The sequence below is a fragment of the Malus sylvestris genome, chromosome 10, assembly GCF_916048215.2.
Source record: "Malus sylvestris chromosome 10, drMalSylv7.2, whole genome shotgun sequence".
Classification (NCBI taxonomy): Eukaryota; Viridiplantae; Streptophyta; class Magnoliopsida; order Rosales; family Rosaceae; genus Malus; species Malus sylvestris.
The window spans coordinates 7,431,223-7,455,938 of record NC_062269.1 but is presented as its reverse complement, the minus strand read 5'-3'; the positions used below and the strand labels follow the sequence as shown (position 1 = coordinate 7,455,938).

The 24,716-nt window shown below is 39.0% G+C and overlaps 2 protein-coding genes, 1 long non-coding RNA gene and 1 pseudogene across 3 annotated transcripts; 2 read left to right on the top strand and 2 right to left on the bottom strand.

The window, feature by feature from the left end:
- Nucleotides 1–275: 275 nt before the first annotated feature.
- On the top strand, nucleotides 276–3,351 carry LOC126584916 (uncharacterized). Its single transcript, XR_007610186.1, has 2 exons — nucleotides 276–793; nucleotides 3,147–3,351. It is a non-coding gene; the product is annotated as an uncharacterized LOC126584916 (long non-coding RNA).
- A 3,671-nt stretch (nucleotides 3,352–7,022) lies between these two features.
- On the bottom strand, nucleotides 7,023–7,970 carry LOC126584186 (uncharacterized). Its single transcript, XM_050248650.1, has one exon. The coding sequence runs from the start codon at nucleotides 7,968–7,970 to the stop codon at nucleotides 7,023–7,025; it is 948 nt and encodes a 315-aa protein (XP_050104607.1).
- A 2,541-nt stretch (nucleotides 7,971–10,511) lies between these two features.
- Nucleotides 10,512–11,046, top strand: LOC126584915 (auxin-induced protein 15A-like). Its single transcript, XM_050249286.1, has one exon. The coding sequence runs from the start codon at nucleotides 10,571–10,573 to the stop codon at nucleotides 10,922–10,924; it is 354 nt and encodes a 117-aa protein (XP_050105243.1). The 5' UTR covers nucleotides 10,512–10,570; the 3' UTR covers nucleotides 10,925–11,046.
- A 4,257-nt stretch (nucleotides 11,047–15,303) lies between these two features.
- LOC126584914 (probable protein S-acyltransferase 23) lies at nucleotides 15,304–20,127 on the bottom strand (annotated as a pseudogene).
- Nucleotides 20,128–24,716: the final 4,589 nt, after the last annotated feature.

Genomic DNA, 24,716 nt, shown 5'->3' with positions numbered 1-24,716 from the left:
TAAAATAAATACATATAATTAGCATGGGTACATTTAGCAAAATTAAAAATGGGTACAAATACAAATAAAAGTTTAAAATATATGGGCACAAAAAGAAATTAATTTATGAATACAAATTAAAACTGGAAATAAAATTGGTACAAATTAAAAAATGGTTGCAAATGAAAAATGGGTACAAACTAAAAATAAAAATATACGATAAAAAAATGAGCCATAAATATAAATATATTAAATGTAACGTTTCTAACACTAAATGTCACAGCCCGTCCCGAGATTCTATTTATCGAGGTTGTGAAATGACGAAATTGTCCTTGACGGATGCTAAGGTATGTGTGTGACATATTATGGAATAATGCATATTTTCCTAAGTTTCGAAAATTTGAAATGGATTAAAAACTTATTTGCAATTTGTGTGGTTAGGGAAAGAAGTTGGATTTGTTTTGTGATGGACCACACACACACACGGGACACCTTCCCTTTCTCTCCCCCGTGCTCTCTCTCTCTCTCTCTCTCTCTCTCCTCTTCTTAGTTCACTCTCTCCCTCTCGAAACCGTATGGACCAAAGCACAAAACCCTCGAATCATCACGGATCGACACCAAAAAGGAAATTCTAAGCTTACAGTGAGCTTAGTGAGGTCCTAAGGAAGCTCGGAGTGCTTAGTTTGAAGGTTTTGGAAGTCGGGATCACTGAGTTCAAAGTTGGCCGGTTTTCTTGGAATTTCTCCGGTGATACATATCCCGAGGCCGAGCGCATCCAAGGACATCACAGGGGTTACGACCTTTCGACTTACTAGTGAGTGGGCAGTTATTTTCTATTATTACCTATATACTACTGAAATTCCCAGAAATTGAATTTAAAAGAAAGTATGTTTTTAAGATGCCATGCATGCATATTATGAATTATATGAATTGATAATTGATGCATATATATATATATATATATGTGAATTGGTGCTGTGGACGCACAGGTGAGTATCAGGTGAGTTTTATGTTATTTATGTGAATCAGTGATGATGTGAATTGTGTTGAGAGCTTATAACCTGCACCCCTGGTGTTAGTGCTTATAGTATTCACCGCACCGCACGCTCACCTTGGATCCAAGTAGGTGCATGTCGTACAGACCATGAGAGGGTTTCGACATGCTAGTCGTACAGATCACTAGAGGTGGTTCCAACTGGTAGGTGACCTTAGATTATGTGCACAGATGATTGATGAGACTACTCAAAATGTTCAGGTGATTAAGTCTAACCTGAAAGTGGCCCAGGATCGACAAAAGAGTTTAGCAGATAGACATGCTACTGATCGAGTTTATGATGTGGGTAATTTGGTATTCTTGAAATTGTCACCTTGGAGAGGTGTAGTGCGGTTTGGAAAGAATGGCAAGCTAAGTCCTAAGTACATAGGACCTTATGAGATCACTGAGAGGATTGGTGAAGTTTCTTACAGATTGGAGTTGCCTTCGGAGTTATCTAAGGTACATAATGTGTTTCATGTCTCGATGCTTCGACATTATGTTTTAGATCCTTCATATGTGATTCATCCTCAACCTTTGGAGATTAATCCGGATTTGACGTATGATGAAGAACCAGTGACTATCTTGGATTGGAAAGACAAAGTTCTAAAGAATAAGACAGTGAGCTTGGTAAAAGTATTGTGGAGGAACCACTCAGTAGAAGAAGCTACTTGGGAGACGGAAGATCGAATGAGGGAGATGTATCCGAGGTTGTTTTATGAGTATTAGTGTGGTAACTGGTTGTATGAATTTCGATGATGAAATTCTATAAGGAGGGTAGATTGTCACAGCCCGTCCCGAGATTCTATTTATCGAGGTTGTGAAATGACAAAATTGTCCTTGACGGATGCTAAGGTATGTGTGTGACATATTATGGAATAATGCATATTTTCCTAAGTTTCGAAAATTTGAAATGGATTAAAAACTTATTTGCAATTTGTGTGGTTAGGGAAAGAAGTTGGATTTGTTTTGTGATGGACCACACACACACGGGACATCTTCCCTTTCTCTCCCCCGTGCTCTCTCTCTCTCTTCTTCTCAGTTCACTCTCTCCCTCTCGAAACCGTACAGACCAAAGCACAAAACCCTCGAATCATCATGGATCGACGCCAAAAAGGAAATTTTAAGCTTACAGTGAGCTTAGTGAGGTCCTAAGGAAGCTCGGAGTGCTTAGTTTGAAGGTTTTGGAAGTCAGGATCACTGAGTTCAAAGTTGGCCGGTTTTCTTGGAATTTCTCCAGTGATACCTATCCCGAGGACGAGCGCATCCAGGGACGTCACGGGGGTTAGGACCCTTCGACTTACTAGTGAATGGGCAGTTATTTTTTGTTATTACCTATATACTACTAAAATTCCCAGAAATTGAATTTAAAAGAAAGTATGTTTTTAAGATGCCATGCATGCATATTATGAATTATATGAATTGATAATTTATGGATATATATGTGTGTGAATTGGTGTTGTGGACGCACAGGTGAGTATTAGGTGAGTTTTAAGTTATTTATGTGAATCAGTGATGATGTGAATTGTGTTGAAAGCTCATAACCTGCACCCTTGGTGTTAGTGCTTATAGTATTCACCGCACCGCACGCTCACCTTAGATCCAAGTAGGTGCATGTCGTACAAACCATGAGAGGGTTCCGACATGCTAGCCATACAGATCACTAGAGGTGGTTCCGACTGGTAGGTGACCTTAGATTATGTGCACAAATGATTGAAGAGAGAAGCACTAGAGCGTATTATTACACCATTCTTGTGGTACAGACTACTTCAGGTAGTTCCGACTTATGTGCAGAGTAGTACCGTACAGGTCACCGTGGTGACTCCGGTTGGTTTGGATATTGAGCTATGAAATTAACCGTACAGAACCAACTACAGGGTCTCCAGTTGATTCATTATGTCACCTGTTATATTGATGCATTCATAATCTGTTATTGACACTTATGGCATGGCATATTTCTGGGTTTTGATAAAGATTGGTGATTTGAGATATTTGAAGAAGTATATGCATATTATGTTATTTTCTGGGAAAGTATACAGGTTTTACAGCGAGGGGTTAGAAATGTTTTAAATGAAATGTTTTTGAAAAACTTTGGTTTTACTGACCCACTCAATTTTGTTTTGCGCCCCTCCAGGTTCTAGTTAGCAGCATTGGTGGCCCACGAGGATTCCCACGGCGCACTGACAGACTACATAAATGTAAGACTCACCTGCGGGTGTTGTAATTTAGTTATGGTCCTACTTGACTGCACCTAGTACTTATGCTCTAAATTCGTGTGTTTCACACTTAAACTTACTCTAGTATGCTAGTTGGATATTATTGCTAGTAGTTGATTTTTATTCCTTCGTATTTCTCTTATCTTTTGTTTCCGCATCGCACTTTCGGTTACGTCACGCTCACGTGATGGCCAGCACGCCTTGATTCTAGGATCAGGATGTGTCACTAAATGAAGGTATTTAGAAATAAAAAAAAAATTTATTATTGAATAATTAATAGCGTTTATTAAAACCTAAGGACCTTAATCAAAAATTGAAAATGAATAAGGTTTTAACCAATGGAGTAGCAAAAAGAGGGATGTGAATTTAATTTCTCCAAGGCAAAACCTAAAAACTGAAACGATAAGCAAAACGATTATCAAACTGCTTGTGATTTAGCATATGTTTAAACTATGAAAAGTCACTTGATCATGAATAGGAATGGCAACAGGGTGGATTGGGTTCAGATGTGCTATCCTCATACCCGAACCTGTAGAATTCCCGAACGGATTTTGAATCTATCGGGTGATGGATTTTTTATCAGGGAACGGTTTTCCCAATTATGATATTTATATATTTATTTATATTATTAACTAAATGAAGAATAATAAATAAATTGCTATTATTAATACAATTGATACAATGCATCTAATAAGTAATATTAAAAATTTATATTACTAAGAAAATATTTACACTCTTGAAAATTATAAGCATATAATTCCTATTATTAATGATATAAAAGTAATTAATTAATTTCATATTTAATAATGCATGATTATTAACAACCCCTTTTCATATAATAAATATTTATACATTTTTTTATTCATAGATGAAATGGTTTAGTTTCGGGTTTAGGTTTGGGGCGGATACCGCAATAACCATAACCGAACCTGAAACCGAAAATTTTACCCGACGATTACCCATAACCATAAAATACCCGAAATTTTATGCCCAAAACCAAGCCATTCGAATTGATTATTTGCAGGGATCGGATTTGACGAGTTAAATTGCCATCCTTAATCATGAACACTACAAAAATCGTACGTTGAAAAATCACAATAGTTTTGTAGTTAGTTTTTTTTTTTTTTTAAGAGAAACGATAGCATTTTATTGAGAAATCATAATTCAAACAACATCAGAGAGGTCCTCCACAATCGAGTCCGGAGGCTCCTCATACCAACAAAAATCAATAAAAGAAGAAACAGCCAACTTGGCTATACCATGTGCTGCAACATTTGCAGTGTGACGCACATAACAAACATGTGAGTCCACAAAGGCCCGCAAAAGAGCATGGATATCATCCACCAGAAGATCCATAAGTGAACACCCCTGGACGCGGTTACTGTTAGAGTGAAATTTCCTACAAGAAGAAATACCTCCACAGATTTGTTGACCGCAATCCTCACGTTCGCCGAATCATTCTTCGAGATGTCCCAAAATAATCTTCCTCCGCAGTCTGGCGCGGGTACCTGCAAAAGATACTATGACGCTCAAGTCAGCCGATTGATTTCTATTCTTTGGATTTTCTCGGGTACTCCTCACATACCTGGTTCTTTTGCTTCTCTCCCTATTTATAGGATTTTGTACTTGAGATTCAAGTACCACGATCGTCTTCCTTCCCCACTTCCTTAGTGGTCATCGTCATATCACTACATGCTTTGGGAACAAGTCCCATGACCTGTCTTCCTCTCCCACTTCTCTTCCGTAGTGGGGTAGTTACCTCGGCACGCACCCTTGTACTTATTTCTTGTGGGCTTTTTATTTTGCACAACTCTTTTTCCTTAGATGATCGGCCCATGAGTCGAAATTAGGTTTTATCCTCCCACAATGCCCCCTTTTTTCCCTTTTTTACGCATGTAAAATAGGGAAAAACCAAGTTTTTCGATCTCATAAGGCCTTGAAACTGTACTCTCTAAGCCAAACTAAAACTTTAAGCATTGCCAACCTCGTGGGAGTTGCTTTTTCTAAAAATAAATTTTCGAAGAACAAACATTACGAAAGAGGATTTACGAATGAACATTACGAACTCACATGAGGACTGACATCACGAAAGAGGTCTAACATTACGAAAGAAGATTTACGAACATTACGAAAGAGGACTGACGTCACGGAAGAGGTCCATCATTACGAAAGAGGATTTATGAACATTACGAAAGAGGACTGACGTCACGGAAGAGGTCTATCATTACGAAAAAGGATTTACGAACATTACGAAAGATGACTGACATGGCGAAAGAGGACTGACGTCACGGAAGAGGTCTATCATTACGAAAGAGGATTTACGAACATTAGGAAAGAGGACTGACGTCACGGAAGAGGTCCATCATTACGAAAGAGGATTTATGAACATTACGAAAGAGGACTGGCGTCACGGAAGAGGTCTTATCGTTACGAAAGAGGATTTACGAACATTACGAAAGAGGACTGACATAACGAAAGAGGACTGACGCATTGTACGTGTTTATTATATAGATCTCTATCCCATCTTGTCTGCACTCCTTCATTCACTTTTATCTGATTTACATACACACACATATATATATATATATTTACATATATAAATATTTACCATGTGTGTTTCCTCCTCACGCATATAATCCATAATGCTAAGCTGCACACCTAGTCTGCACATCTAATATGCACGCCTATGTATACATATATCAATATATCAATATATATATACACTGACACACTTGTTTTTCCCTCTCTTATATGTCTATGTATATTCCTGCATAAATCACATCCTTGGGCTACCTGTCTATCTATCTACATATATATTTTCCTGGACTTGTAGACATCACTTCCTTAACCAGACTACCTATACACACACACATATATGTATATATATATATATATGCACACATATCTGGGTACATTGGCATATATAGGCATATTTTTACACGCAACACAGGCATACCTTTGCGTACGACATGCAAATCTCTGCACTTACTTCTCATATACTTGCATATATCTCTACACATGTATGCGTATATATTTATATGTCATTACCTTGAGTTCCTCCATCCCTATTTTCCTTCACTTCACCTGCTCAGTTTCTTCACCAAGCCTTTTCGATCTTGACTGGGTCTTTTCCCATTCGATCTTGGGTTTTCTTTTCCCTCTCGATCTTAGATTCTCGATCTTGATTGGGTCTTTGCCCATTCGATCTTGGGTTTTCTTTCCCCACACGATCTTAGATTTCCGATCTTGATTTGGTCTCTGCCCATCCGATCTTGGGTTTTCTTTTCCCACTCGATCTTAGAATTTCGATCTTGATTGGGTCTCTGCCCATCCAATCTTGGGTTTTCTTTCCCCACACGATCTTAGATTTTCGATCTTGATTGGGTCTCTGCCCATCCGATCTTGATTCGATCATCATCCTTTGGTTTATACTCTTCAGCTTTAGACTTTAGTCTAAGATTCGAATAAAGTGCAACTTTATTTATCATACAGTGAAGAGATGTCAACAGACATCCAGGGACATCCCCTTTGACATGCAAGGAAGACAATAAGGGATTTACCCTTCAACATTGCTGGAAACAGAAATTTAAATACGGAAAACATAAACACGAGAAGCTAAATGTGGTACTTTCTCAAATGAATTGCCCTCCATAGGCGCGGCACATACTGACCTGTTTCTACGTGCCTGAGTTTATAAGTTCCATTTCCGAAAGCTTCAGTCACCTCATATGGTCATTCCCATATGCGTCCAAGTTTCCCTACATTCAAATCTTTTGTGTTTTCCATGACTTTTCTCAATTCCCACTCAAATCTTTCGTGGTAGTGCCCGCTGGAGATGTAACAATAGTCGCGGTGGCCTGCTTTGATTGGATAAATTCCTCTTCCTCTAATCTGATGATTCCATCAGCTCGGGCCATCACCTCCCTCATGTCTAGTGGTGGCGTTTCGATCAATGACCTACGCATCTTTGTTCCAGGCAACGCCCCTTCTCGGAATGCCAAAGACGCAGTGTGGGAATCACATTCTGCTAGGGTGGACATCTCTTCGGTGAACCTAGTCATGTAGCTTTTGAGGCTCTCACCAACATTTTGTTTGGTGTTGAACAAGATCGTAATATCTTTTCTTGGCCTCCGATTGCAGACATATTGGGATATGAATGCTTCGCAAAGCTCTGTGAAACTTCCAATAGACCTCGGTTTTAGTTGCCTGAACCAAGTTAACGATGACCCCGAAAGACTTGAGGGGAACAACTTGCACATTAGGGCCTCATCGTCTCCTTCAAGCGCCATTTGTTGTTGAAAGTGGTAAATGTGTTCGACGGGATCAGTTGCACCTTCGAATAGCCTAAACTTTGGTTGGGTGAACTTGGCAGGTTTTTTAGCTTTCAGGATGTTCTCTGTGAACGACGATTTGCGAATCCCTCTGGCTGCTTCCAAGGCAAGTTCTGCCAGGGTCTGGGGCTTGTATCCCTTCACAATCTTCTCAATTTGTTCTCGCAAATCAACATCCTTTACCTTTTTCGATCCTTTTCCCCTGTGATCCTCTTCGCCCTGATTTTTCGTCACTTCAACACGGTATGGCGCGCTACTAGAGCTGCCCCCCTTATCTTCCTCTTCTGCACGTTGTCTCTTGGTGCCGGTTGCACCTTCTACTGCGTTTTTCGCTTCAGCCTTCTTCAACGCCTCCTCTGCTGTCTTTTTTATTTCACGCAATTCCCTCGTTAGCCTTCTAAATTGTTCCATGGCGAGACAAGGTTCAATATTTTGGGATTGAAACCTTGCGTGTACCGATCGAGTCCTTGTATCTTTAGAAGGATTTGGAACTTCTTGTGTGGATCCAGTCATGTTTATAGCTTGATTTTGTTGCGTTCCCACAGACGGCGCCAACTGTTAGAGTGAAATTTCCTACAAGAAGAAATACCTCCATAGATTTGTTGACCGCAATCCTCACGTTCGCCGAATCCTTCTTCGAGACGTCCCAAAATAATCTTCCTCCGCAGTCTGGCGCGGGTACCTGCAAAAGATACTCTGACGCTCAAGTCAGCCGATTGATTTCTATTCTTTGGATTTTCTCGGGTACTCCTCACATACCTGGTTCTTTTGCTTCTCTCCCTATTTATAGGATTTTGTACTTGAGATTCAAGTACCACGATCGTCTTCCTTCCCCACTTCCTTAGTGGTCATCGTCATATCACTACATGCTTTGGGAACAAGTCCCATGACCTGTCTTCCTCTCCCACTTCTCTTCCGTAGTGGGGTAGTTACCTCGGCACGCACCCTTGTACTTATTTCTTGTGGGCTTTTTATTTTGCACAACTCTTTTTCCTTAGATGATCGGCCCATGAGTCGAAATTAGGTTTTATCCTCCCACAGTTACCAATAGCTTGAACCACCTGCAATGAATCACTCTCCACAATAATTCGAGCCAAATTCTTATCTGCAACCCAACGATCACCCTCGCGAACAGCAAGCAATTCCACCCTAGTAGATGCAAGGGATATTTTACAAACAAAACCTCCAGCATAGCTACCAGCTTCATCGCGAAATACCGCACCCACACCTCCCATATTAGATCCAGTAAGAAAAGAAACATCAACGTTGACTTTCACCCACCCAGTTGGGGAGGGGCTCCAACACGACGGTGCTTGAAGGGGGCGGGAAGTGAAACCGGGTTTGGCTTTCACAAACTCAACTAGCTACAACTTAGCAAGATGAGAGACCAAAGACAGATTACTCATTTTGTTCTCCCAAAGCAGCAAGTTCCTAGCACGCCAGATTCCTTGAAGAGTCATGAACAGCAAATCCACTTGGCCTTTAGATAAATGGTCCACACATAGTGACAGCCAATCACACATTGAACCTTGACCCGAGAGCCTTAAACCCAATCTCAACTAAGAAGAAACATATATCGCACGAGCGAATGGACAATCATTGAACACATGTAGCGCCGGCTCCGAAGAGGAACTACAAAACAAACATATGTTGTCCACAACTACTCCCTTGGTTTCCAAATTAACACGAGTAGGCAAAATATCTCGGTAAGCCCTCAAACTACACATCTTTGCTTTACCCGGTATAGTAGCCCTCCATATAGCTTTCGACACTGAAGCGCCCCTCGAATTCGACTGAGAAGATGAAGCCTCAAAGCAACGATTAAAAGCAACTTTATAAGCACTCCTTACAGAGAACAAACCTTTCGCATCGTAATGCCATATTAAATTATCAGACGGAAGCCTGCAGCTCAACAGAGTAGCAAGAATCATTGCAGCCTCATCATGAGGAAATAAGTCAGTGACCAAGTTGATGTTCCAAGATGCCATTTCCGCAACAATCAAATCAGCCACATACTCCACTCCAACAACCGGAGAAAAAGGCATGAGAGGTTGAAAGAGATGAGGACGATCAAGCCACCGATCATGCCATATCCTAATCGAACTGCCATTCCCCACCGCCAGCGGGACCCATTTTCCAAAATTGATCGTGCTTCCAAAATGCCCCTCCAACACACTAACGGGGAAGATCCAAGTGACGCCTACCAAAAAGTATTATGAGGAAAGTGCTTGGTCTTTAACAGCTGAGACGCCAAGGAATCTGGATTCTGAACCAACCACCACCCTTGCTTGGCAAGGAGCGCAAGATTAAAGTCATATAACGACCGAAGGCCAAGACCACCCTTCTCCTTGGAACGGCACATATTTTCCCATGAAATCCAATAGATACGAACTCTAATATCATTTTCTTCATGTAATATCACGTAATAAAACAAGTTTGCCATATCAAACTCATGTTACTGCTAGCTGTGAGTTTGATACTAACTTGATCAGTTTGTTACTCATACTTAGCGAATCATGTAATGTTTTGTATTCTCATTGAGCAATGAGTAACTTAAACTCAAAACTTCATAAAGAATTGAAATCGAGTTGTTGCGTAAACATGTCTAAAAGGAAGTGATTTACACACGCCTATTAATTTGTAACTGTTAAATTGAATAATAAAAGAACGTTAATAGATATAAATAAACAAAAATTATAGAAATCTAAAAAAATTGTGGAATATCATTTCCCATAAAAAATTCACTCCTAGAACCGGATGGTTTCTCTTCTTTCTATGGAGAAACAATGGGCAAGCCATCTGATCGTTGGACCCCATTCCAAATTGGGCCATATAATTGAACAAAAAAGTACAGTACAAAGCAAGGTACAAGTTGTCCATAAAAAATCAGGCTCCTCTGCTCTCTCTATATAAACACCCACAAATAAACCATTACATCAACGCTATCAAGTCTCAAGGAAAAGCTCTCAATTTCTTATTGTGTACAATTTCAGTTTGCTCTGCTAAGTTAAATGGGCATTCGTGTAGCAGACATTGTTCTTCATCATGCTAAGCAAATTGTCCGAAGACATAAGAGGTCTCAACATTTCAAGTACCAATTCTTATATATACCACTTGCATCGACAATAACAGCAACAACAACGTTGGATGTTCCGAAAGGCTGTTTTGCGGTTTATGTCGGAGAGGAAGACGAGGAGAAGAAGCGGTTTGTGATTCCGGTTTCCTACTTGAACCACCCTTCATTCCAAGATTTGTTGAGTCAGGCTGCCGAAGAGTTTGGTTTTGATCATCAAGTGGGTGGCCTTAGAATTCCTTGCAGTGAAAGGCATTTTACGGACCTCACTTTCTGTTTAAATATTAGATAAGTTCTGAGACTATATAGGAAGTTAATTATTGCCTTAGTTCATAGTTCTGTAAATGGTTGAAGAATGTCATATGTACATTTAATAACTTTTCTCATCACTCTTAATTCAGTAGTAGTTCTTAACTTGTTGCTCTAGACCATATACAAAGTGGTGTACACGAGTTTTCCATAGTGTGAGTAAGACCAAACTATCACTTAAGGATATATATATGTCGACATATAAGTGTATGGACTGATGTTATTATTAGACTTAATATTGTTTAAACTAGTATTAAACATTATATGAAGGCAGACTAATGAACTCAAATTTGAAGAGGCAGTTATAGCCTCATGAAAATGAATAGTGTTAGCGAGATTCTCTCATCTCCTCAAATCTATCTACAATCTCCTAGATTACGTTAAATATACAAAGTTGTATATGACAAGTCTTGGTGTGCACTGCAAGCAATCCAATAGTAATTACTCTATTGTATACGTGTACTCTATCTAATCTGTAAATTGACAATAAATCAATACAAGAAAATATAATTTTACATGGTATCATCCTAGGTCTAGGTTCTTTCTCCTGAATAACCCTAGCCGATCCTCCTCCTTCACGCCAAAAAAAGTGGGTAGACTGGATCTAGAGTTTTAAGTGTGACAAAAAAGGATTAATGTTCATTGTTTTTGTCACAAATTGATGAATTTGCAAATCATTTTTTAATATTTTCTGCAGGATTTAACATGCTCTTATTAACATTGAGAAACTGAATGGCAATAACTTTAAGACTTAAGCAGGGAATTGAAATCCATCTGGGATGTTAGAGTTCAATATTGGTTTCAATCAATCTCAGTCGTCTGCCTTAACTGAAGAAAGTACTGCTGCAGGAAGGGAGGTCTTCGCGAAATGGGAAAGAGCCAACCAAATTTTATTGTTGATCATGGAAATGCAGTGGAAGCACATGTAAGAGTGGCATTCCAAGTTGTGATTTGGCAAAGCAGTACATAACTAAGGGCTAGTTTGGTATTGATGTGCTTTGAAAAAAACTTATGCTGTGTTGTGAAATAAAACATCAAAATGTTTGGAAAACTGTAGTTGTTAAAGTGTTTTTAGCAACAAAGAAAAAAAAAAGAAAACAGTGTTTGGGTTTGGTAAATTTTTATATAAAACAGTTGGAACTTTATAAAATGACCCAAAATGGTATAATCCTGGACGTGCTATTACTTTAATTGTTTGGCAAATGAAGGTCAATTATTAAATATACTTTTAAAAAATATTATATCTTAATTTAAACACATCTCTAATATTAAAATATTAGAATATTACAAACTTGGTAGCTAGGATTCATTAGCACAACACTACTATACACTTGAAATACCATCAATCAACTGATACACACTTCAAATATACAAACAATCCAAAAGTTGTTTCAATAACAAAGTAATCTAATTAGATGCATTCATCAAACTTAAGACTATGCTATTTCTTAATGCTTCTATCTCATGTGGTCATTCAGCTTGATAATTATGGTATTCGTCATTAGTATCATTATCGCTTTCTTCAGAAAAGTCATTAGGGTCTTCAAAATGATGATCACGTTCAGAATGCCTTCATATGTAGTTATGAAGAGTCACAGTAGCAATCAAATTTGGTTGAAATTTTCGTACAAGAGAAGCTTACAAGAGGAAGGACGTGAGCTGGTAGAACACGACCTGGGAGACGAGAGAGATCGCTTGGAGAAGGGACGCCCCAAATTTCAAATTTGGTTCTTGCAAGACTGATAGCGTACAATAAAGAGAGAAACGATGGCATGCATGGAAATTCGAAAAATTCATTTCATGGGTACTATTTACCTGTGTTATTACGAGACAAAAAAACTAGTTTTCTGAAGCCCCTTTTGCTGCTTTAGCTTTTTGGTTTTTTTCTTTCATCTAAAATTTTGAAAAATGCTAAGGAGATTATCTTTTTAGACCATATTTTTTTTTTTGGAGAAACTGGATCCGATTAAAAACCAGGGCAGAGATGCCAAAGGAACAACAAAAGCCTACCCAGAGGCAAACAACAGAGGAACCCGGGTAATGCAAGGGGTTGAAGGAAGCAGACGCAACAAACAAGCAACAAGCGTCATCCCTCCCATTACCAAAGCTAACTCAAGGAGGACAAGGAAGTCCATCATTACATAATACATGAACCAAGGAGGACAAGGAGATTATCTTTTTAGACCATACTTTGTAACTAAATAATGTAGTGGTTGATGGTTGAAATTTTATTTTTAACGAATTAAAGAAAGAATTCAACCATCAATAGTCACACCTTGTGGTCTACAAATATGATAAAAAAACAAATGACCTTTCTATCATCACCCTTATTTTATACTATTTGTAAATATAGAGTTTGGTCGACAGTGATTTTTGCTTTTCTTTTTAACTTTCACATTTTATATATCTGTGATACGAGGAAAGCATATATGAGAAATGAAAGATGAAAGAAGGGTGATGGGAGATAAAAGAATACATAATTAAAGAAGAATTATGAAGAGAAATAAAATTTTGAATGTTTGTACATCAAATCAAATATGAGTTCAAAAAAGGTTGTATGAAAATCACTTCCCATGATATATGCACTTGCATGATTGGATATATAAATTCTGGATTAGTCTATACAGAATGGAGCTTTAGAAAGGCATGATTTCATTGGATACAATATATATCTATAGTGTTTGGCGTCACCTGTGAGTCTGTGACCAATCTGCAGAAAGTAGTAGTTGCGGCTATTTCCATCGATAAGGGCAATGACTTGAAACGCACATGCAGTGTCACTACTCAGTAGTCAGTATATAACTGATTCTGCGTCTTTCTGATCTGTCATTGATGATTAATATGGTGAGTCCCGAGTCCTGAGTCCTGACTGACTTCAATCCCACATCACTTGCAGATCCTCTATCTTTCTGATTTCTTTTTCTTAATGGGCATCAATCTTTCCTTTCATGGATGAGTGTGCTTTTCTATTCGCTGACATCTCAAATTCTAACATATTTTAAGAAGAGCATCTCCAATAAACACCACAAATTGTAACATATTGGTAAACTAATTTTAATATTGCATTAACAAAATTGACAGATGTAACTAAAATTGCAAATTTTGTAAAACAGAGTGGTCAAAATTTGCTAAATTGAAAACCCAATGGCCAAAATAGATTTTGACCATAAACACGGTGAGAAAAAAGATTATAATCCGACAATAAAGTTTGTAAAGTAAGTTGAAGTTTAAAATTGTAAATTTGTAAATTTTACTCTTTAAATTGCCACGTAACGAACAAATTAGTATTTGAGAGTTACATTTGTCGAGTGCAACTTACATGATGTGTAGAAAAACTTACCATGACAATACATATTCTTAGAGGGGATAATCACTTGACAGTAACACGTTCTACATAGGTTACTTTTCAAATTTTGTGTAGCATATTTGAGACGCATTTAAGAGCCTGAACATTTAAATACCCGGCCAAAGCCAACCCTCAAAGAGCCAATTACGTCAGGAAGTTACAAAACATTGAAGAGATGAAAAGATGGTGGTTTTCTCTCAATCTCTGGAAAAATTCTTCAGTTTCAAGTTGGAAATGAGATCCACTTCAGATCCTTGTGTTTGAACCGTTCAAGAGAGAGTAAAAGATCCAAGCCGTTCAAGTTTGAGTGTTTGGAAAGTGACCAGTGAAATTGGCTAATAGACATCACATGATTGAAATTGAGTAGTCTAAGGGCTGGTTTGGTATTGCTGTGCTTTAAAAAAAAGCTGCTGTGAGAATAAGCGGCTGTGAAATAAATCAGCAGAGTGTTTGGTAAACTTTTTTGTAAAAGTGCTTTTGGAAAAAAAAAAAAACAGTCTGATAGTGGGTCTTTTCATTAAAGGAGCACTGTAGCTCCGTGTGCTTTGAAAAAAAAGCCAGTTTTCCAAAGCTGCAAATAGCAGCTTCAGCTTTTTCCTTTGATTTCAGCTTATTCTCACAGCAGCTTCCAAAATAAGCCTTTTTTTTTCAGTTTACCAAACACCTAAAACCCCCACAGCTTTTTTTCATGAGTGCTTTTTTTTTAAGCACCTCACTCCCAAACTAGGGCTAAATCTCTTCGGGCTCGAGACACAAATCTAGAAGTGGATCTCAATCCAGTTGAGTATTGTAATTGACAGTGTCATGGTGTCAAAGCTGAACAAATTCTATGATGTACGGTTCAAGGTACAAGTTACAACAAGACATCCACCAAGCAAGAATAAAATATAAAATGAAACATGCGCAATTCTCATCATGGTAAGCAAATTGTCCGGAGGCATAATAGGTCGCATTATTTCAAGCATCAACTCTCATTCCATGCCAACAATAATCTGAAACTGAGGAGAAAGACGATCTGTGCAGAAGACAATCGCACGATAAAAAGCTTTCATTTCTTTTGCATTTTGTTGTTTCAATTGTACATGTGGTGGCTAACTGAAAATGGAGTTTGTACTTTGTAGTAGTAGTAGTAAATGACCGGGAATTATGTATACGAATTGGGTAACTCATTACTAAACAGAAGATTTGTGGTATATATATATATATAAAGCACATCTACTATTAAAGCATGAATTTGCCAGGCTGGTAATCTCTTGGCAATGTTTCAGATGTATTAGGTTCCTCCAAAAAAGGACTGGATGGGATTATCTGGTGGCTGTGGAAAAAACCAACATTTAGTGCTAAGTAACTACTACATTGTGTAAATTAGAAGTTCAAGTATCAACGCACATTCAAATTTTCTTACTGAAACTAATTAAAAACATACCCATTTCCGAGAACTGGAGAAGACGAACATAAAATTTGAATTTACTTTTAATTATGGATTCCAGGAAAGAATTACCTGCTGCACCTGTAGAACATAATCAAGGAACCCACTGCTAATGAAATGGCAGCCCATCCCCAAAGACCGACAGCAGCAGTAACCTTTGTCAGATTAGGTGCTAACATGAGTAAGTATGAAGTCAGTAAGGAATAATTAGCAAGGGAACTCAATCTATCTGAAATCTAAAGGAAAACTGGAACAGGCTTTACTACCTGCGAGGACTGAGTTCATAAAGAGAACTGTCTGAAAGACTATTATACACAACAAGACAAGTGCGTAACCAATATCCGCCATCTTCCCAATTCAAAATTTGTCTCTCCAGCATTTTCTATGAGCCCGCTGCTGGTTAGCCTGCACAAGATACAAATAAACCCTTGTTTCTAACATGGTTATATTTTAAATATACCTATTAATTGTTAACCAAATGTTGTAGAATACAATTTTCCCATCCACAGGGGACACATCACTTGAAATTACTTTTCTCATGGGAAGAAAATATACGGAAGGATAGATATGACATATATGTTTACAAACTCCTGCAACCATTCCAGAAAAGAGAAAACAAATTCATGCTTGGGGAGGCATGTAAGTTATGGAAAGTACATGAGAACCAGTAACCAATTTGTTTACCTTATAAATGTACTATACATTACACTAAATTCTCAACAAAGAAAAGAAACTGTGAATAATAAGAAATGTCAAAATCTATGAGATGAATCTATGCAACCATGCAGACATGGTCTGATATCAAAACCTCCTCCCAAACTGAACCTCATATTGCCATATCTGCTTTTCAAGTCTCGTTAGATTTGGTGATGAGAAAGCTACCAGGAGTGCTACAAATATAAATTTACGTACAAGGAAGAGAGCGACACGCTGATGACCTTTATCAGATGCAATCTGAACAGGAGTAAAACCAGCATTGTCTTTCACCGTTAATTCCTTCTTAGAGCCAGCATAGACAAGCACAGTGCAAGCCTCCACGTTCCCCCTTAAAGCAGCCCAGTGCAAAGGGGTACAACCTAATACAATAGTATACTCAAATCAGACCAGAAAGCAGAGAACCAAAAAGAAGAATTAGCATGATTGAAAGTAATATTGTTCGATATAAAAGATAAAAAATATTTACAGGTATCCTAAGGTAGCAAATTCATGATCATAGCCATCGACGTGTTGTGTATTGCATTATTTGACACCCGTCACGAAACATGTCTAATCACTCTCTTCTACTCAAGCCAGTTTTGACACATTACATAAACAGCTGATGTAGAAATTTAATTGTACTACTAATATAACCAGAACACAACATATTTAGGTGAATAGTGCACATTTACCTTCTTTATCTTGTCTCCCTTGGCATGCATCACTAAACAGAAGCAATCTAACTGTATCTGCAAAACCTTTATAGGCGGCCCTGGTTGAAAATATAATAATTGATTAATTTTCCTGTAGACAGTCTCACAACAAATATTTCATGTTACCAGATACGTATGACTGCTACACAGAACAGAATAATTTGATCAATGACCTCAGTTCAGAAAACTTGTTTTGCTAATCAGATGTGGCACTTTTGTCATTTAAAGGCTCAGTCAAAAACACAGATGATCAAAATAGACCAATCAAATAATCGGAAAGGATAATCTAGACAACTCGAAGTATTCCATGCATACTAAACAACATTAACAAAAAGGCAAAGAAGTTGATGCTAGTGTTATGGACAAATCAAATCTAGAATGAACTAATTCCGGTGCTTTATGTAGATGTACATAATGAACCACATCTGATATTGAAAGCTTTGTGGGGGTATACAGACAGGTATTGTACCCCTGCAAGTCCTTATAACACACCAGGAGTCATTTTATGGTTCTAATACCAATCTGCATACCTCCACAAGGGTCAAAGAGTTACATTAGAAAAAAGGTAGGGATAAATGAGCAATAAATAACCACTTCAACCCTTTATCCACACATTCTTTGCACGTGTGCATAAAACAACGTGCCTATGAATAGATTTAATTCATGACAGCCCATGTTGTCATGGAGAAATTAAAAAAGCTTGATGTCAATGTCACAGAATATCTATGTCAACGTAAACCATGTCAATATGCCAAAGTATAGCTTTTCAACATACCAATGAAGAGGACTCCTCCCCTCATTATCAGGGGCATCAAAATCAGCGTGATATATTGCAACAATGTGATTCAAAAAAGATGTTTGCCCATATTGAGCAGCAACGTGAACTGCCTGCGGTAAATTAAACAAGTGACAAGAAAAAACTAGTAGCAATAACATCCTTTGCACGCATGAAAATATAGGACTAACAACTAGTTTTAAAGTATACATCACCCCATCAAAATTAAATTCATATTAAATATAAATCTTCCAAAAAATAATATGATTATAAATATAATAATCGCTTTATAAAATAAATAATGCTACATATTGAGAACATTGCGACAAAGTATGCCAACACATTGCAGTCAACCTGCAGTGCCAAAAACTGATTATCTGCAGGTCACCACACCAAAGAAAATTTGTACACATGTACTTCATCTCATTAACGTATGTTACATATGCAACTAGTGTTAAAAACTGGGCTTCACTTTTAGTCGTTGGATTCGGCAGTTGAATACTTAATTTAAGTAAAACTAATGAAAACTACGTGTGACCCATGAATAACACGCTCCCTCGCTTCTGGAATCTCATCCACGCCACGTCTCCACTTTCAGCTCTTCATTTCCACCAATAAAAAGGTGGAATCAAGGTTTTAAAGGTCCATTTTAGTGTCTGAAAATTATCTCAATCTCAATGAACTCAAAGCTAACAGTTTTGTAAGAGAAAAGAACATCAGTAAACATAAACATAGATACAAGAACTGAAAAAATTAGGAACATGAATAGAACATACATGTCCCACAATACAGATATACAAGAGCAGGGCAAGACTATGGGGAACTACTTTTAAAGAAATGGGTCCCAAGTCAAAAGTGTAAGAATGATACACAGGGAACCAAAATAGGTATGACAGGATGAGCATCCTTCCCATGGCATTTTCTTCCTTCCTAAATTCTCTCTAATCTCCCCCCCCCCCCCCAATTGAGCTTCTTTAATTCCTTTTGCAAGAACTGGGTGATATGGGGGTTTGGACCGCCCTAGAAGTCTCAGAGAACCCTAATTAGAGATCCTTTGCAGTAGAGAGAGACACATGCGGTATGGGAAAAGATGTATCATTTCAGATGAACAGAAGAAAAAGTTGTGGAGTATTTGGTGCAAATGACTGGTTCGTAGTCCAGTCCCAGATTATTTGGCGGGGATTAAGGGGGTAGGCACTGAGACTGTTGAGGTGGTCTATTTGTGGGGTTGGATGAAATTGCTGAAGCAAGGAAGGAAGCGGATTATCCAGGGACCATGGGTCTTCATCATTTGTTTCACAAGAAATGTATGCATCAATGAATCCTACTCCTTAATCATATACCTGGTTCAGCCTAATATAATAGTTTCTATTTCAAAATAGACAAACTCAACCAAGAAAATTAAGGAAAATGAAAAAAAAAATTAAAAAGAGAGGAAATGAGACAATTACCCGGTAGCCATGTACATCAGCTGCCTCAACCCTAGCTCCATTCTGCAAGAGCACATCCGCCGCCGAAATTGCACCCTGCACAGCTGCCCAATGCAATGCTGTCTGCTGTACATTGTCAGTCGCACTGACATCGCCGCCATGCTTTGACCACATCAATAACAAGTACAGTAATACAGATCAAGCCAACCTCACTAAAGAATACAGCAGTCCAATACCAAAAATGGGACAAAATAAAAACAGAATATGCTTCATCACCAGTAACCAAACCCACTGCAAAATTTGAACATTTCCACACAAACCCACTGCAAAATTCAACCTTTCCTCACAAACCCAGCAAAGAAAACAAGCTAATTCAGAGAGAGAGAAAGGTTTTAGGGCATAGATACCTGAATTATGTAGTGAGCGATATCGGGGAAGTTATTGAGAGCAGCCCAATGGAGGGCGTAGTAGCCATGGACGTCTGGCTTGGAGAGAGAGGCACCATCTTGCTCGACGAACTTTCTGAGTTTCTGAAAATCGCCATAAGCAGAAGCAGAGAAGACGTCGAGCACGGGCATTTCCGCAGGGTTCTTCTGGGTTTTTGGTTCCGACGACACCACCTCTATCTCTGAAGAAGCCATCGCTGCAGAGCTAACAACATAAGGGAGGGCAATCAATCACTGTAACGGAGGAGGGATTGAGAATTTCAGATGATAGGGTTTCTCGAGTGACTTGCGGAATTCTACTTCCTCTGCCTCTGTAGTAACTACTGCTGACACAGGTTTCGGTTGCAAAAATCCATAGTCATGATGACGGCTATCTCCATCATAATATGTTTTTTATTCTAGATCTTTTCTTTATAAAAGTGATGATTTAAATGAATCCAGATCCTGAGCCTAAGGATCAAATGATTCAGACTGTTGAAATTTAATTCAACGGCTACAAACAGATGTCCTTCTAAAAGTTATAATAATTGTAGCCGTTTAAACAAATTTCAACAGTCTTGATCATTTGATCCTTAGGCCCAGGATCATTATATTCGGAGAGGATTTGGGTTCAATTTAAATATAGCTTACCATCGCTCTTTTAATAATTTAATCTAATTTTTTATACCAAATCATGTTAAGACGATATTGCTATATGTATCTTGTGAATTTTGCATGTAACGCCTTAACGTAATGGTGAAAAACAATTATGTCTATGCACCTTGATGGGGCATTCCATCGATCCTCCTCCCCAAATATTTAACAATTTAATACATTACACTATCAGTTAGTCAAAAAATAAAATATATATATATATATATATATATATATATCTTATGAATTTTTTATTGAAAAATACTTAGATAAGAACACCGTAATAGTATGATACAACCAACTCATAAAAATATAATCGTCTTCAAAGAATCGTGGGAATTTGTTGATATGTGGCAATCTGACATCAGAGAATTAGTTTTATTTGAAAACCAAACCAAGCTGGCCATTTCTATCTGATTCGGGCAGCTTCTGTTTAGACCCACAGGTGAAAGCTAAAGCTAAAGCATCAGCCACCCTGCGACAGTCAACTCGTAAGATATCCTTCGCGCTAGGCATTCACGTGTCATGTAATTGTTCATTTAGAAAATAGAAATAAAAATAAAAACCTTCCAAAGAGTAAACGTATGTTACAGACAATAAAGCAGATTACTTCCATAAAAAAATTTTAAAAAAAATAAAAAAAATAAAAAGCAGATTACTTGATTTTCAAGAAAATAATAAAACTTTACAACAACAACAACAACAAAGCCTTTTCCCACTAAGTGGGGTCGGCTATATGAATCCTAGAATGCCATTGCGCTCGGTTTTGTGTCATGTCTTCCGTTAGATCCAAGTACTCTAAGTCTTTTCTTAGGGTCTCTTCCAAAGTTTTCCTAGGTCTTCCTCTACCCCTTCGGCCCCGAACCTCTGTTCCGTAGTCACATCTTCGAACCGGAGCGTCAGTAGGCCTTCTTTGCACATGTCCAAACCACCGTAACCGATTTTCTCTCATCTTTCCTTCAACTTCGGCTACTCCTACTTTACCTCGGATATCCTCATTCACAATCTTCTCCTTTCTCGTGTGCCCACACATCCCACGAAGCATCCCACGAAGCATCCTTATCTCCGCTACACCCATTTTGTGTACGTGTTGATGCTTCACCGCCCAACATTCTGTGCCATACAACATCGCTGACCTTATTGCCGTCCTATAAAATTTTCCCTTGAGCTTCAGTGACCTACGACGATCACACAACACGCCAGATGCACTCTTACACTTCATCCATCCAGCTTGTATTCTATGGTTGAGATCTCCATCTAATTCTCCGTTCTCTTGCAAGATAGATCCTAGGTAGCGAAAACGGTCGCTTTTTGTGATCGTCGCTAGATTGCTCCGGTCATTAGTGTGGATAAGTATATAAATGGATAGAGATAGGAAAGCAAACACCAGATGTACGTGGTTCACCCATATTGGCTACGTCCACGAAATAGAGGAGTTCTCATTAATTGTGAAGGGTTTACACAAGTACATAGGTTCAAGCTCTCTTTTAGTGAGTACAAGTGAATGATTTAGTACAAATGACATTAGGAAATATTGTCGAAGAATGATCTCGTAATCACGAAACTTCTAAGTTCCGGAGTGTGGTATCGTCTTGACTTGCCTTATCTGTCTCGTAGGTAGATGTGGCATCTTCTCTGGAAGTACTCTTCCTCCATCCAGGGATGGTATCTTTAACTGGTGGAGATGCACAAGGTAATGTATCAATTTCACTTGAAGCTTACTTGTAGTTTCGGGCTTGGTCAAGCCCGATACAAACCATGTAGTAGGAGTCCTCCAAGTCGCCGAGCTAGGGGATCTGCTGAAAGAGGTGACAGACAAGGTAAGCAATCAGAGCTCCAAGCAATCAGTCCCAGATCAGAACTTTGATTTTGAGTTCCGGCTGATTGTTCACATTCTCCCTATCTTGCAGGCAGCATGAAGGATAAAGAGAAGAAAAATGAGAAGAGATGATATGGGATACTTTTGCTTTTGAAGAAGTAACTTTCCACAGGCTTATTCTTGAACTGGGCTGGAGGGTTTTCTGGTTTCCTCCAGAGTATAAGGCCGACTGAAGAATTTGAGGGTCAAAACAAGTCCATCAAATCTATAGTACGTTCGACCCTGCTGATATGGGATACTTTTGCTTTTGACAGAGTAGTGGATGTATCGGCACGTGTGCTGTTACGCTTGTCTCCACATGCTTTCTTGTATCCTTCTCACTTGCCCTATATGTTCCTCAGGCAGATGCGGTATCTTCCCTGGAAGCATAAGATGTTGAAGATGAGTACTCGAGAGCAATGCCAGGTAAGTAATCAAGTAAGGGGTTCCAGGCAGTCAGTTCCTGACTGGAAGCTTGATTCCAAGTGTTGACTGATTGCTCTCTTTCTCCTTGTCTTGTAGGTAAGAACAAGGCCAACGGAAAAGACAGGGAAAAAAACATGCTATGGGATACTCTTCCTTTTAACCTTGATGATATGAGATATTCTTGCTCTAGTATAGCTTGTTTGCAGAGGTATTATCGAGGGGAAAGAAAGTTGAATATTTCGAAAGGCTTCTTTGGAAGTGCCCTCTCAGATATAAGGAAGGGTTGAGCATTTTTGCAGGTCTGCCTGTCTGTTGGGGATGGAGGTCAACATATATAGGAGTCTCCCTAACAACAAGTAGTAATGTTATTCCTTTACCCTGCTTGGTCATAACACGATAGTGGGAGCTGTCAGCTTCACATGTTTTAACTTTGTCAGAGCACTTTGAAAAAGTGGTCTATGGTATCTGGAAAGCTGCTGTTGCGTGTAAAGATTACAGACAAGCTTTATCCAAGGAGATCCGGCTCTTGAAGTTGGGAAAGTGGTGCCTCTTCGGTTTTCGAACAAGCAATCCTATCGGAGATCTGGCTCTCGAGATTCGGAGAACGATGCCTTTTCGATTTTTGAGAAAGCCATCCTGCTAGGGGTCTGGCTCTCGAGATTCGAAGAGCGGTGTCTCTTCGATTTTTGAGAAAGTAATCATGTTGAGAGTCTGGCTCTCGAGATTCGGAGGGCGGTGCCTCTTCGATTTTGGAGCAAGCAATCTTGGTGTGAGTGTTTTCTCGAATGTGAGAAAAGGTTGGGCATTTTTGTTAGTCTATCTTGCCACGAAGCACAGAGGTTGACACACAGGGACTTTCCAATTATCCAGCAGTGGTACTGTTCCTTTACCCTTGTGGGTAATAATATGGTAGCTAGACCTTCAAAATTTATGTGTATAAACTTTGTTAGTGTTGTTTCTTTGCTATTCTTTTACCCTTCTTGGTCAGAGCGGTGTAGTGGGAGCTGCAAGCTTCACGTGTCTCAACTTTGTCAGAGAACTTTGGCAAAGTTATTTGTGGTACCCATGAGCTAATGTTGCGTGTGGGAAGTGGGTGATTGAACAGTAAGATTCATGTGCTTTCTACTTCACCAGAAATCTTCGACATAATGCCCATAATTTCCGCAAAGCTGACAGGTGCTGACAAGGCTGGAAAAGTAGGTGCCTCTTCGATTTCTGAGATCGGCCCTCGTGGTCTCTGAGCAGCCCAGCTTTTGAGAAAGCAAGCGCCTCTTCGATTTCTGAGATCGACCGTCGTGGTCTTTGAGCAGCCCAACTTTTGAGAAAGCAAACGTCTCGTGGTCTCTGAGGAGCCCAGCTTTTGAGAAAGCAAACGCCTCTTCGATTTCTGAAGCTTCGTCGAGTGCAGATTTTTATAGAGGCTGGCATTAAGTTCCAAAGCACACTTGAATCTCCACCAGTAGAAGCTCCATTCTTGCACTTCTAAGATCTTGATTTGTCCGACCTCTTCTCTCTTCAACACCTTTGAAAATGTCTGACCCCTCCGACCGTCGTTTTGACTTGAACCTTGTTGAAGAGGCAGCCACGCCTTCTCCAGACAACATATGGCGCCCATCCTTCGTCTCCCCTACTGGTCCTCTTACTGTTGGGGATTCCGTGATGAAGAATGATATGACCGCTGCGGTAGTGGCCAAGAACCTTCTCACTCCCAAAGATAACAGACTACTTTCCAAACGGTCTGATGAGTTGGCTGTTAAGGATTCTCTGGCTCTCAGTGTTTAGTGTGCAGGTTCTGTGTCTAACATGGCCCAACGCCTATTTGCTCGAACCCGCCAAGGTGAATCATTGGCGGCTGAAGTGATGAGTCTCAAACAGGAGATTAGAGGGCTCAAGCATGAGAATAAACAGTTGCACCGGCTCGCACATGACTATGCTACAAACATGAAGAAGAAGCTTGACCAGATAAAGGAATCTGATGGTCAGGTTTTACTTGATCATAAGAGATTTGTGGGTTTGTTCCAAA